The sequence below is a fragment of the Scylla paramamosain genome, chromosome 7, assembly GCF_035594125.1.
Source record: "Scylla paramamosain isolate STU-SP2022 chromosome 7, ASM3559412v1, whole genome shotgun sequence".
NCBI classification, from domain to species: domain Eukaryota; kingdom Metazoa; phylum Arthropoda; class Malacostraca; order Decapoda; family Portunidae; genus Scylla; species Scylla paramamosain.
Window position 1 is genome coordinate 34,543,116 of NC_087157.1, and position 12,500 is coordinate 34,555,615.

Consider the following 12,500-nt stretch of genomic DNA (forward strand, 5'->3'; position numbering starts at 1 on the left):
TGCCTTCCTCCTACCCTACACGTCACAACCACGTCACGCAAAACCCTCCCGTGTCCGAATGTCTTCTCAGGTCTTCCCAGCTTCGCCTTCAATGCCTAGAGAAAACTTAATGAAACACACTTAGCAATGCACTGTTGTGCCTTGAATTAGGGCACGCTGTCAACCAAACTGTGCCAAAATGCTATAATGACTCCAACTGTTTGTTTAGAAGATATTTGGGAGAAACGATGCCTCATAGCGTCTGAAACGGATAGTATGTAGCTAAATACTGCATTGTAATAGCTCTCTCTCTCTCTCTCTCTCTCTCTCTCTCTCTCTCTCTCTCTCTCTTTAGTGCGGGCCATCAGGTTACGACATTTCCGAGGCCTTAAGGAGCTTCCGCCTATTGCCGTCGACGCCAACTACGCCGCAGACTTCCAGCAGTCCCGTCGTCTGTCCCGAGAAGTGAAGCTTTTGCCCGGGGACCACCTCACTGTTGGTAGGGACTGCAGTCTGCCTTATTGTTCTGTCACGCCTAAAATAGTAGCTGCGATATATATATATATATATATATATATATATATATATATATATATATATATATATATATATATATATATACGAGTATATATATATATATATTTCAAAGTAGATAAGAGCATTTAGTGAAATTGCATATTGTTTTTCACTCCTTTGTTTGCTTCAGAGTGTGACTATAACAGTGAAACCAGAGACACTGCGACCTTCACGGGCTGGCGCGCTGATGATGAGATGTGTCAAGCCTTCATCAACTACTACCCGAGAGTTCCCTTGGCCATGTGCCGCTCCTCACCCCACCCGCGCCTCCTCACCAGACTGTACCACCTCAAGGGGTTCCAAAGGTGAGTAGTGAGCAGGGCAAGGCGAGTTTCGTCAACATATTGAGTGTAATAGTAGTAGTAGTAGTAGTAGTAGTAGTAGTGGTAGTAGCATCATCATCAGCAGCAGTAGCAGTTGCAGGAATGGTAGCAGCAGCAGCAGCAGTAGCAGCAGCAGTAATAGTAGTAGTAGTAGTAGTAGTAGTAGTAGTAGTAGTAGTAGTTGTAGCAGTAATGGTAGTAGTAGTAGTAGTAGTAACATCATCATCAGCAGCAGCTGCATGAGTAGTAGCAGCAGCACAGCAGCAGCAGTAGTAGTAGAAGTAGTAGTAGTAGTAGTAGTAGTAGTAGTACTAGTAGTAGTAGTAGTAGTAGTAGTAGTAGTAGTAGTAGTAGTAGTAGTAGTAGTAGTACAAGTAGTAGCAGCAGCAGCAGCAGCAGCAGTAGTAGTAGTAGTAGTAGTAGTAGTAGTAGTAGTAGTAGTAGTAGTAGTAGTAGAAGTAGCAGCAGCAGCAGCAGCAGCAGCAGCAGCAGCAGCAGCAGCTTATTCTGTCAAACTATTCTCTCCATTGGTTGCTGAAACAGTTTCCACCAAGTTAGTTGATTTGTATCGCGTCCACCAACACTTTTCTTCCTCCACACTTGCTAACCCTATACAAGAGGCTTATCCGTCCACGTATAGAGTATTTCTGATTTCAAGACTTTCTGCTTTCTTTCTCCCTTATTTTGTCCTCCTTATTAATGCAAGAGTTCACCAGTACATTAACTCTTCCACCTCTTTCACCGGTAAATTCTGGAACTCTCTTTCCTTTTGTTGTTTTCCTCCTTGCGAAGATCCGCTTCAAAAGAGGAATGTTAAGACGCCCCAGAAACTAAAATTGGTCTTAGTAATTCTGCTCTTGCATCTTTTTTAAATTGGGAATAAGTGAATTTATTCTATTTTATTTTATATATATATATATATATATATATATATATATATATATATATATATATATATATATATATATATATATATATATATATATATATATATATATATATATATATATATATATATATATATATATATATATATATATATATATATATATATCTTATTTTACTTTTCCCTGTGTTATTTTATCATATGCATTTATATATGTATGGATGAGTTCTTTCTCTTATATTTAAAGTGTGATTAACTGTAGGTTGTGAAATGAATATTCAGTGATAAATATATAAATGCATATGACAAAATGAAAAGTAAATAAGTGGGAGTATATGAATTAATGTGGTAAAGAAATGAGATCTGACATAATTATTTGTGTGTGTGTGTGTGTGTGTGTGTGTGTGTATGTGTGTGTGTGTGTGCGTCAATCGGCAGCGACCTGGACCTGTCGACGTTCGAGTTTAACCCTGAAGTCGGTGACGGTCGACGGTACCAGGAGGCGGTGAACGCGTTGCCGTGGTCCACCCTGGATAAGCAGAAGATTAACAGTGAAATTATTCACGGCGACCAGTTCATTAAATGCCAATACAATTACGGCATATCCCTCAAGGTGTGTATCTCTCTCTCTCTCTCTCTCTCTCTCTCTCTCTCTCTCTCTCTCTCTCTCTCTCTCTCTCTCTCTCTCTCTCTCAGCTGGCATTCCCTCTTCTCGACAGCTGGACACCAACGTGACGGGGTATCCCACAGCCGTCCCGTTCGTACCTCCAGAGGACAAATTTTGTGCCCTCCGTGCGTCTGCCTCGGCATCGGTCCTGTCTCCGCCACCGACCTTCACGCTTCTGCCGTGGTTGCTTGCACTGGTGGTAGTGGCGGTGGTGGCTGTGTGAAGTGTAAGCCCTGTGTTTAACTTCGCTGAGCTATTCTTTGTGTCGCCTTTAATTAAGGAAGAGGAATATGACCAGGCAGAAGAGGCCTAATTTTTTGCAGGATTTATAAAGAAAAGCTCGGATTTGAGATGGAGGTGGTATGTAGATGCCATAATTAGTGTGTGTGTGTGTGTAGTTGTCTCTCTCCTAAGATGTTCTGTGCGTTATGTTCATTGTGCATTATGTGGGTTCCTGGTAATATCTTGCTTAGTTTGAATCCTTGACACGTGTTTTGAAACGTGTTGTCGTCTCATAAATTCTTTTAAAGGCGCCTGAGGTGATGAAGCGGGTTTTCTTTGGCTTGCCCTCACCCACAACTGTTGTTAAGCTAACAGTAGAATCTTTAAAATACCAATAAGACCCTTTTAAAAGTAACAGATAAGACACCGAAATGTTTGAAAATGCAGTCCGTTACCAGTGGAGTATAGTGCTCGAGTAGTCTGAATTTATATTATGCGTATACATGAGTAGTATGAATTAATTATGTGTGTGAGTGTGTGTGTGTGTGTGTGTGTGTGTGTGTGTGTGTGTGTGTGTATGGTGTAGTTTGGTAGTCTGAATTAGTTTCATTATATTATCATGTATCTTTTTTTTTTTCTGTTATGTGCATTAACTCGCATGTACATCTCCAGATTCTTAACACACCCCACTGTTGTACTAATGGATATAAAGTGTCTAACATTCACAGTAGTTGTGATTGTTCTCCACTGCCTCCCTGACCCCTGCGCCTCAACCAGCACTACGCGCCTCTGCTATGCATTTCTTTCCTCCGTAGCCGCCGATTTTTATCTTTCTCCTTCCTCGTACTACGGAAGGTGTCCTTTGATACTGTGGTTATTGCAGAGCAATGTAGTTAATTAAACAGCCTATTTAGGGCCTAAAGTTTTATTGCTGCTTTAAATTCATGTGTATTTACTAAGGGCCAGCGCAGAGCATGAGCGACCCAAGCTCTCCAGACTCCTCCCACTAATGTGTTGTATAACATAACGAGCAGATATAAATTTCTAAATTGCGTCATTTATCAATACTTATAACTGTGGTCTGCTTCATAAGACATAACTGTGACTTATCCCTACAGTACACATTATTGTTATTATTATTATTATTATTATTATTATTATTATTATTATTATTATTATTATTATTACTATCATTTATTTATTTATTTATTTATTTATTCATTTGTATGTTCATTTATTATACTAGCTTTTAGTGAACTTAGAGAGAGAGAGAGAGATGGGGAGCGGTTTTTGTCGTCCATGATCGTGCTTGTCTTGGAAGCGCGATCTTTGGTGAAACCAAGACCGATCCTCGACGAATTCATAACACGTTCCTGAGGTGTCTTGGGGCGATCTTGACGCGTAAATTAGGTGTTGGTGAGGATAGCATTGGCTGTAGCAAATGTCATCCATGGTTTCACTCAAGCCCGTCACGCATAGGCGTGTGTGAAAGAGTTGTCGATGCCATTCGTGAGGCAGGTGGTCTTGGCATCGGCGTTGTGTACACAGTGCAGGGCTCGAACTTCTAGTAATAATAGTGGTTCTGGTGAGACTGTCTTATGTTAGTTGGCGGTAATGATGAAGTCCTTGTGCTCTGTAGTTTCAAAATTCCGTCAGCAGAATGTCTTCAGGTCCTGTAACAGACTTATATAGCCGTTCCCGGAAGACGGTGGCCCTCGATAGCAGGGTGCCTCAAGAGAAGGGATGAGGGGGAGGCAGGAAGTGAAGGGAGGATGGCTAGGGTTGTAGAGGACAAGAGTGATAGAAGATGGAGGGAGAGGAGAGGAATGGGAGATTTGAAGAGAAGAATCTCTCTCTCTCTCTCTCTCTCTCTCTCTCTCTCTCTCTCTCTCTCTCTCTCTCTCTCTCTCTCTCTCTCTCTCTCTCCCTTTGATCTTGCAGGGTTTCATTACGGGTCTCATCGCTCATCTATCAGTAATATCAATGTCAGCTTTAACACTCTATACATGTCATTTCCCTCATTCTTGCTTTGTCTTTTGCGTGAGAGAAAGAGAGAGAGAGAGATAGAGTCGCACCCACTCCAGTAAGTACGTAACTGTCGCATCTAAAACAAGCACTTCATCGTAACCTTATCCTGTTTGTTGCCTTCACCACGGCCTCTCCTTGCTACGTGAGAGACAGTGTATATGACTGCCACCTCATTACGTCGTTTAGGAAATGAAAAGTGTAATTGATTGAATTATTATTATTGTTATTATCATTATCGTACTTTTTTCTGTTTTCTTGTGGTATGTTAAGGCTTCAGAACGAACGTTAAGCACACCCTGCGCTGAAGGTCACATCAATTGCACAATACATATAAAATGCTTTTGAAAATGTGTTGTTTGAACGAGTCGCCTCCACGTCAAAGAGTAACGACCATCACTACTTCAGAACATGAAACACTGAATGAAACACTGCTGTCGTGTCCTTGTTGATTGCTTGTGCACGTGACGAGCTTGTCAGTTGAATGGCTTGGACCACTGCTTCCCAAACGTGGAGGGCGCTCCCTTAAGCGGGCGTGAGGAGAATATAGAGGGGCCGTCAAGTTATCTGGTCAAAAAGTAGATTTTAAAAAGTACATGATAAAACTCCATCAGGAATAGGTATCTATCCTAACACTCGTGTTAAGTGGCGGCACCCACCTCACTGAAATAAGCTGTTGAAATCACACCATTCATGCAATCAATTTTTCATTTCAGTATTATGAGAACTGGAAATATTATGCATGTGTCACCCCTACATGCTTCATAATTAATGAAGATGTGGCTAAATTGGGTTGGTTGGTGTAAAGTAGTAGGTGTTTTTACATTTCAGTACTGTGAGAATTTGAAATATTATGTACGTCTTGTCTTCATGATTATAGATTAATAAATAAGTAAATAAATAAATAAATAAATATATATATATATATATATATATATATATATATATATATATATATATATATATATATATATATATATATATATATATATATATATATATATATATATATATATATATATATATATATATATATATATATGAAATTGTGCACATCATAATCAGTTTTTGTGTGCTCATTTCAGTATTAAATATTGCCATGTTTTCAAATTCTATACTTGATTCCTGGAACTACAAGTTAATTATTTTTACTTTTTTTCTGGTTCTTTTTAAACAAATGTTAAAATCTCTCGTGTCTGTATTATTTATTTAATTTGTTTTGATATAAGCAAAGATCTTTATTCAAACACTGCCAAGATATAAATTGCAAAATAATATAGAATTTCACATCCATTGGCGGCGGGGCAGGGGCGTGCTGGTCTGTCAGAGACAAAAAGGAGCGTCACATAAGATGGCTTGAGATCCACCGACTTAGACTAATTAACAATGCTTATAGAACGATGCTTACAGAGAGTAGTTATAAAGTGTCTTTACAACAAATAAGGGGAGGGGGGAGGGGGAGAGGAGGAGGAGGAGAGGGGTGAGGAGAAGGTAAAGTAGAAAGGAGTGAGGGGCTATGGCAGTCATTTCTTCCGAAGACAGTGCGCGGGTAAGTCTTATCCCCTCTCGGGAGTGTAATTAATCTGGTAGGTTTTCTTTGTTGGTTTGGTGTAATGCAGTTTTGTGGAGGTGGTTCATTTGGCACTACAGTGGACTCTGTTGGTTTGGTGTAATGCAGTTTTGTGGTGGTGGTTCATTTGACACTACAGTGGACTCGGGATGGAGTGGTGGACAGATGATTCCGACTCATGAATACAATGAAGTTTGAAGGATTCATGTCGTGTCGTAGAGGAATAGGAAGTGTTGTCCAAGATCCAGAAAGTTTGGTGCGCAAGAATAAAAAGTTTTATTATAGTTTAAGCCATTACACACTACGTGGTAATAACCTACCTCATTTTGTTCTTCTCACTATTCACATCATTTCTAATGATTACACTACTTGTCGGAAATTAATAATAACGCCACAATAGGCCTGGGAATGCACAGCGCTCTCAAGTTTTTATATAAATGGTGTATTGTTGCCTGAACTTCAGTTGTTTAATGCTTTGAATTGTGGGTAGCTGCTGGATAGGATCACTGTGTCTATAATTCCTCGGGCCAATCACGTGCTACCACCACTTAACACCACGAGTTGCACCAATAGGAAGTCTCTATAAGTACCCATAAGCTGCGCGGGCAGGTGTGTGCACACCGCTTCCGGTCACTTCCGCCATGGCTATTGTTGACGTTACTTGTGCTGGTTGCAAATTTGATTATTGGCTCTTCATCGCTACGTTTCACCGCAAAGACGACTTGTGCTACCAGTTCTTGAGGGAACACGGCGTTTTACCCACTGCAGTCGAGTCTCCCGAGTGCCACACGCCGTGTAAGCTGCGCAGTGACAGGCGTGTGTGGTATTGCGGCCGGTACCGCAAGCTGCAGAAAAAGAAGCGCAGTAAGCAGTTTAACTTCAGCGTTTCTGACTTTAAAGGGACTTTCCTGGAAGGAACGCATCTTCCTGCGTGGCAGCTGGTGCTATTTTGTAATCACTGGCTGCAAAAGCAGTGGGACCACGCTACTGTATTCGAGTGTCTCCAGTGGTCTCCTAACACTAGTGTCGACTGGCGGAGTTTCTGTTCAGAGGTGACTCTCGACTGGCTGAAAAACCAGCAGCCAATTGGTGGTGACGGTGTAATTGTAGAGATTGACGAGACCTATTTTGTGAAAAGAAAGAACAACAAAGGTCGCAATCTCAGTAGTGTGTGGCTGTTTGGGGGAATCGAGCGTGTCACAATCGAGCGTGTCACTAAAAAAGTTCATCGTCCCCTTACTTGGAAAGCAGCGAGACAGAAGTGCGGCAACACTGATTTATATCATAAAGAAATGCATTTTGCCAGGAAGTACAATCGTAAGTGACGGATGGAAAGCCTACGAGTTGCTGGGAAACGAAGGCTTCACTCACTGGGTCGTGAACCACTCTCAGCACTTTGTGGACCCTTCAGACGCTCGTGTACATACCCAGAACATTGAGAGGCTCTGGAGGGACCTAAAAGAGTGGACCAAGCGACCTGGTATGCTGAGTGAGTACTTCGAACAGTACTTCTCTCGCTACCTTTTCCTTAAGGAAAAGTACGAAGACCGTCACCACCAATTCTTTCTTGCTGCTGGTAGATTGTACAAGCCTCAGTCGACACGCCAGCGCCCTCTGCCCGCCTTTGCTGACACTGCCTGTGATACTCATGGGGAGGATGACCGACAGCCAGGACCTTCGTCGTCTAAGGTATTGAGTTTGTAAAGTTTCAGTTTCAACCAGTATTCCCTATTTCTACCCACACCCCTCCAAATCTTCAAGCAAGCTTGGGAGCCTGAGAAACAGTGCTTTTTTGAGTGATATATGGACTATGAACAATCTAGGGAAATTTTCCGAAATCTAGGGAAACTTCCCTAAAGTAAATTTCTGGTCGTTTCTTAGTGAGGAGAGTGTAGGTAAGGTTTGGTTAGGTTAGTGAGCCAACAGGGGGGTCCAGGTTAGTCTAGTTGCTTCTCATTGTGTTTGCAAAGTGTCTGATCGGGAGAATCCAGGTTAGGTTTGGTTAGGTTAGAGTAGTGGCCAAGCTGGGGGGGGTCCAGGAGGGGGTGCAGCCCCCCCGGTTAGTTAAGATGCTTCTCAGTGTGTGTTCGCAAAGTGTCTGATGGGGAGAATCCAGGTTAGGTTTGGTTAGGTTAGAGTAGTGGCCAAGGGGGGTCCAGGGGGGGCGCAGCCCCCCGGCTAGGTTAGGTGCTTCTCAGTCTTGTCAAATTGCGAGAGGGAGAGTTTGGGGTATTTTCCTAGATATAGAGAATTTCCCTAGATTAAGTCCATATATCACTCGTATATGGCTCCCCCCAAAAAAAAACCCCGGTTCCCCACAAGCCCCCAAGCTTGCTTGAGGGATTGGGGGGCCGTGGGTAGAGATTGGGGACATTGGCTTAAACTATAAGTTTACCGAAAAAAAAAAAGCAGATGTGACCGTGTTCTAGTGTTACGTTGCTTTGGAGTACTTTTAACATCAGTGTTTTTAGTGTAATAACTGATATAAATTAGTTTTATGAACGAAGAGCCTCGTAAGTGATGCTGACTGCAGCTGCTCACATCTTATATAGGTCTACCCACGACGGGGCATAAATGTACACTCAGAGCAAGGTGTTTGAGGTATTACTGTTCTTCACTGGCATACTATTCTCGGAGCGGTGGCGATGGTGTTGGCAGCGGCTTGGCTTGGGTTTGTGTGGATAACGTATGATTATAGAAAACAGTAGTAAACAATAGTTTTGGTTTTACAATGGTTATTCTTTACCTGAATATACAAGGTAGAAGTATGTGTAAATATAGTATCGCTAACTGAAATAACGTGTCTACTGATAATGTATTTTATGATACAGGTTATGTGGAATGTGACAGGAAGCGATGTTTTTAACAAGTTCGGTGAAATGCCGTGAGATTCAAAAGTTACTGTGAATTCATTTTTGATGTGGCGAGTTACTATTTGCCTAACTATGGGTTCAGGTCGGAACACAGCATGGCTTTATATTTTTTTGTCTGTCGGTTCTAAGTGTTGTCTGAACTCTGAATCTACAAAGTATCGCTAAGATATTTCGTGTTTCCGTTCCGACTCCAGCGAAAAATGGATTAAACTGGCTAATTGCGGTGCGTTCTCGTTACAACTGCCTACGTGTTTGGTTATTAGGAATCAATACTTTTGTTTTCCTCGTGGCTTTGTTTCCTTTATTGTTATATAAGATTTTGTTGTATTCAGATTTGGAACTGTATAAAGCTTCGGACTTGGGTTAGGGTTGTCCTTAAGTTACGGTTTTTGCTGTATTGTTACAAATAGTACATCTGTAAATGGCTCGATGTGTATCCTTGTTAAATTTTACTGGCTGTGTATCCTTATTAAATTTTACTCCGCAGAATTGTGTAGGGCGACGTAGCTGCCGGGATTACATGGAGGCCAGAGCGGTTGGACGCCGATCCCGGTGCATCTACGGCAGCACTAGTGGAAACATTGGTTACGAGAAATTCTCAGAAATATATCAAATAGTTGAGGGCTCTTGAGAGCCACTGTCTTCCAGAATCTGAGACTATTTTGGATTGTGCTATATACCCAGATGTTGAGTTCTTGATTCGACGCAGATGCTCGAGTATAAGGTTCGGCACAGATGGTGCTTCATCCACATGCGTGCTCGGTGCGTCTTTGAAAAGAGATAAGAGCGACAGAGGGTAATGGGGTAATGGGTAATGGCTGTTGCGAGTGAAATGCTTTTGTGGTCTGTCCAAGCATACATGATTCAAGCGTCCTGCTCGTGACGCAATCGGCAATAAGTATCGGAAGAATGTACCTATATTACGCTCAAGCGTGTCGGGTTGCCACCACACATTAGGTGCACAAAGAACGAAGATTTTCTGTTCAAAGGACGAAATTTCTTATTTCCATCTAAGAAAATAATGCATAAAGGCCAGAAATCTGTTATTGGGATTCATTTTTGGTTGTTAAAAGAAGAGGGCCCTAACCAAGTTATATTTGACGCTGGCGTGTGTAGATTGTGTAACTATAGTCCCCATAATATAGGAAGGATAGGTCCATTAGAATCTGTATAAATGAGGGGACGAAGGGTATCTCTAATGAAAGAATGCTGAAGCTTTTCAAAGAGATAACGAAAAAAAAAATTGGTATTAGAATCTGATTAAATGAGGGGACGAAGGGCATCTCTAATGAAAGAATGCTGAAGCTTTTCTAAGAGATAACGAAAAAACGAAAAAAAAATTGGTACAAGTCCTAAGTACTTAGAGAGCTTAAGACTTCATATTATCCAAATATATGGATGTTGATAGGTGGAAATAGGTATGTTTCACACAGGAACTGCCATGTATAGGCCTGATTTCTTAGCTTCCCGTATATTCACATGTTCTTGTAGGAAATAGTGTCCCTGAAACACTGCGCCTCCCCGATTGACCAATTAGCGCTGAGGGTGGCACTGAGAGCGGAGGCGAGCACAAAGGACGGAATCAGTGATGTGGATGACGCTACGCTCAAAACGCCCTTGAAGCAGAGATGCCCGATGAATCCAAGATGAGGTAGTACGGTGTTGGAAAGGGCCTGCTGTGTTAAACGCCCTCCCACTAGCTACGAAGCAACGTAATAAAGATCGCCCGTACTGCTCTGCCAAACCAAGAGGATTCGTGTTTGTCCCGTCCTTTAAGAGTCCTTCTGAAGCTCTCCCACTGATGTGTTTGGGCGAGCTGTGAGCGAGCGGGCGTGAGGTGCGACGGGTCCCCGTGAAGACGTACCTTGCCTGAGCTGTGAGCTGCAAGCGAGGCGTGCTGGTGTCCGGATCTACACTGTTCTCATGTTCTCACCATTAGTTTGTACAATAATGCTCCCAGGAGCCTCATTTCAGATTCATATTCCGTATCAAAAGGAAATGCTTTGTTGTATGGAACTAGTTCTATGATGATATCTGTATGGTGTTTTGTATTGTTACCGATTTCAGTATGGTTTGGTGTATCAGCATCACATCAGGCGTGCAATGTGACCTTTTACCTACAGCGCGCACACATCCACAGTATGTTGTTGACTACAGCTGCTCAAAACATCCTCGTATAGGTAATATCCATGACAGGGCATACATGTAAATTCAGAGCAAGGTGTTTTATTTAAGGTTTAAATTTTTTTCATGAATTGTTGCAGGTGCTGCCACTACTTAAGAGAGAACCAAATCAGTGTGTCCTGCCAACAATTCCAATTCCATCTTGCTGCAGGAAACTGGTTTCATGTTGCACTGGGAGATGAGATGCCATCTGCTTCGCTTCACCTTCCAGGGAGAGACTTGCCTCACACCTCCACTATTTCCTGTTAATGCATGCTGCCGTCTGTTATCCCTTCCGTGTCCTGCCTCACACCACTTCTTTCTTATCAATACATGCTGCTGTTTATTACCTCTTTCTCATGTGAATATAATTACCTGTGGTGCCAATACTGTATAATAAATTATAAAATCAAATATATTTACAAATTTATTTTCCAAAGGAATCCCGTTTTCTAGAAATACTTCAGGCAGGTTAGGTAACTGCAATTAGCTCCTGAAATAAACTACCTAAAGCAGGCTTAAATAAAAATCTATTGAAAATTTGAAATTTAGCAGGCTTTTAAATAAAAATCTATTGAAAATCTGAAATTTAAACAGAATAAATATAGTGGGTGCAATGGCCCCAAACTTGATTGACCTGAATTCCATTTTTGAGAAAAAAACGGTAAAAACTAAATTCCATTTAGAGGGTGCATTTTTAAGTCCCTATAAAACTGGCCAAAAAACCGTAAAATGCCCTAGAAAAGCCCCATAAAAGTAGCTAAAAAAACTGTACTAAGTCGAAAATACTCTGAAGAGTCTCCAGAGACAAGGCAGATGTACACTACAGTTAAAAAAAAAAAAAAAAGCCTCCCTTCACTTGATATTATATCAAAAAAAAAAAAAAAAGCCTCCCTTCACTTGATATAATATCAACACAATTTTCATTACATTGTTTCTATAAAGTCTTGGGACAATTTTCAACTTCGTACAATTTTTTTGAAATTTTAGTCCAGTACAATTTTTTGAAATTTTTGTCCAAATTTTAGTCCAGTACAATTTTTTGAAATTTTAGTCCATTTTTTTTTTTTTTTATGCTTCAAAAAAGCATTTCAAAAAATTGTACTGAGTGTAAATAGCATCCAAACTTAATACATTTTTAGATTTCAATACATCACTGACAAGTACAATTTTTTTGAAATTTTAGTCCAGTACAATTTTTTGAAATTTTTGTCCA

At 41.1% G+C, this 12,500-nt stretch overlaps 1 protein-coding gene and 2 long non-coding RNA genes across 4 annotated transcripts in view; 2 read left to right on the forward strand and 1 right to left on the reverse strand.

The window, feature by feature from the left end:
• LOC135102450 (DBH-like monooxygenase protein 1 homolog) overlaps positions 1 to 3,378 on the forward strand; it is a 15,623-nt gene extending 12,245 nt beyond the window's left edge. The window contains exons 9-12 of the mRNA XM_064007761.1: positions 335 to 478; positions 686 to 860; positions 2,203 to 2,377; positions 2,484 to 3,378. Coding sequence (XP_063863831.1) covers positions 335 to 478; positions 686 to 860; positions 2,203 to 2,377; positions 2,484 to 2,654 — 665 coding nt within the window. The 3' untranslated portion in view covers positions 2,655 to 3,378. The remainder of the gene's footprint in view (positions 1 to 334; positions 479 to 685; positions 861 to 2,202; positions 2,378 to 2,483) is intronic.
• Positions 3,379 to 5,748: 2,370 nt separating this feature from the next.
• On the forward strand, positions 5,749 to 11,698 carry LOC135102451 (uncharacterized). 2 transcript variants are annotated; one of them, XR_010269667.1, is made up of 2 exons: positions 5,749 to 6,227; positions 9,609 to 11,698. It is a non-coding gene; the product is annotated as an uncharacterized LOC135102451 (long non-coding RNA). The 2 variants fall into 2 exon arrangements; XR_010269666.1 differs by lacking the exon at positions 5,749 to 6,227 and adding an exon at positions 6,234 to 7,937.
• Positions 11,699 to 11,817: 119 nt separating this feature from the next.
• The window catches only part of LOC135102452 (uncharacterized), a 6,902-nt gene continuing 6,219 nt past the window's right edge, over positions 11,818 to 12,500 (reverse strand). Inside the window, exon 2 of the long non-coding RNA XR_010269668.1 lies at positions 11,818 to 12,500. This exon is cut by the window's right edge and continues 822 nt beyond it. This is a non-coding gene — a long non-coding RNA (uncharacterized LOC135102452).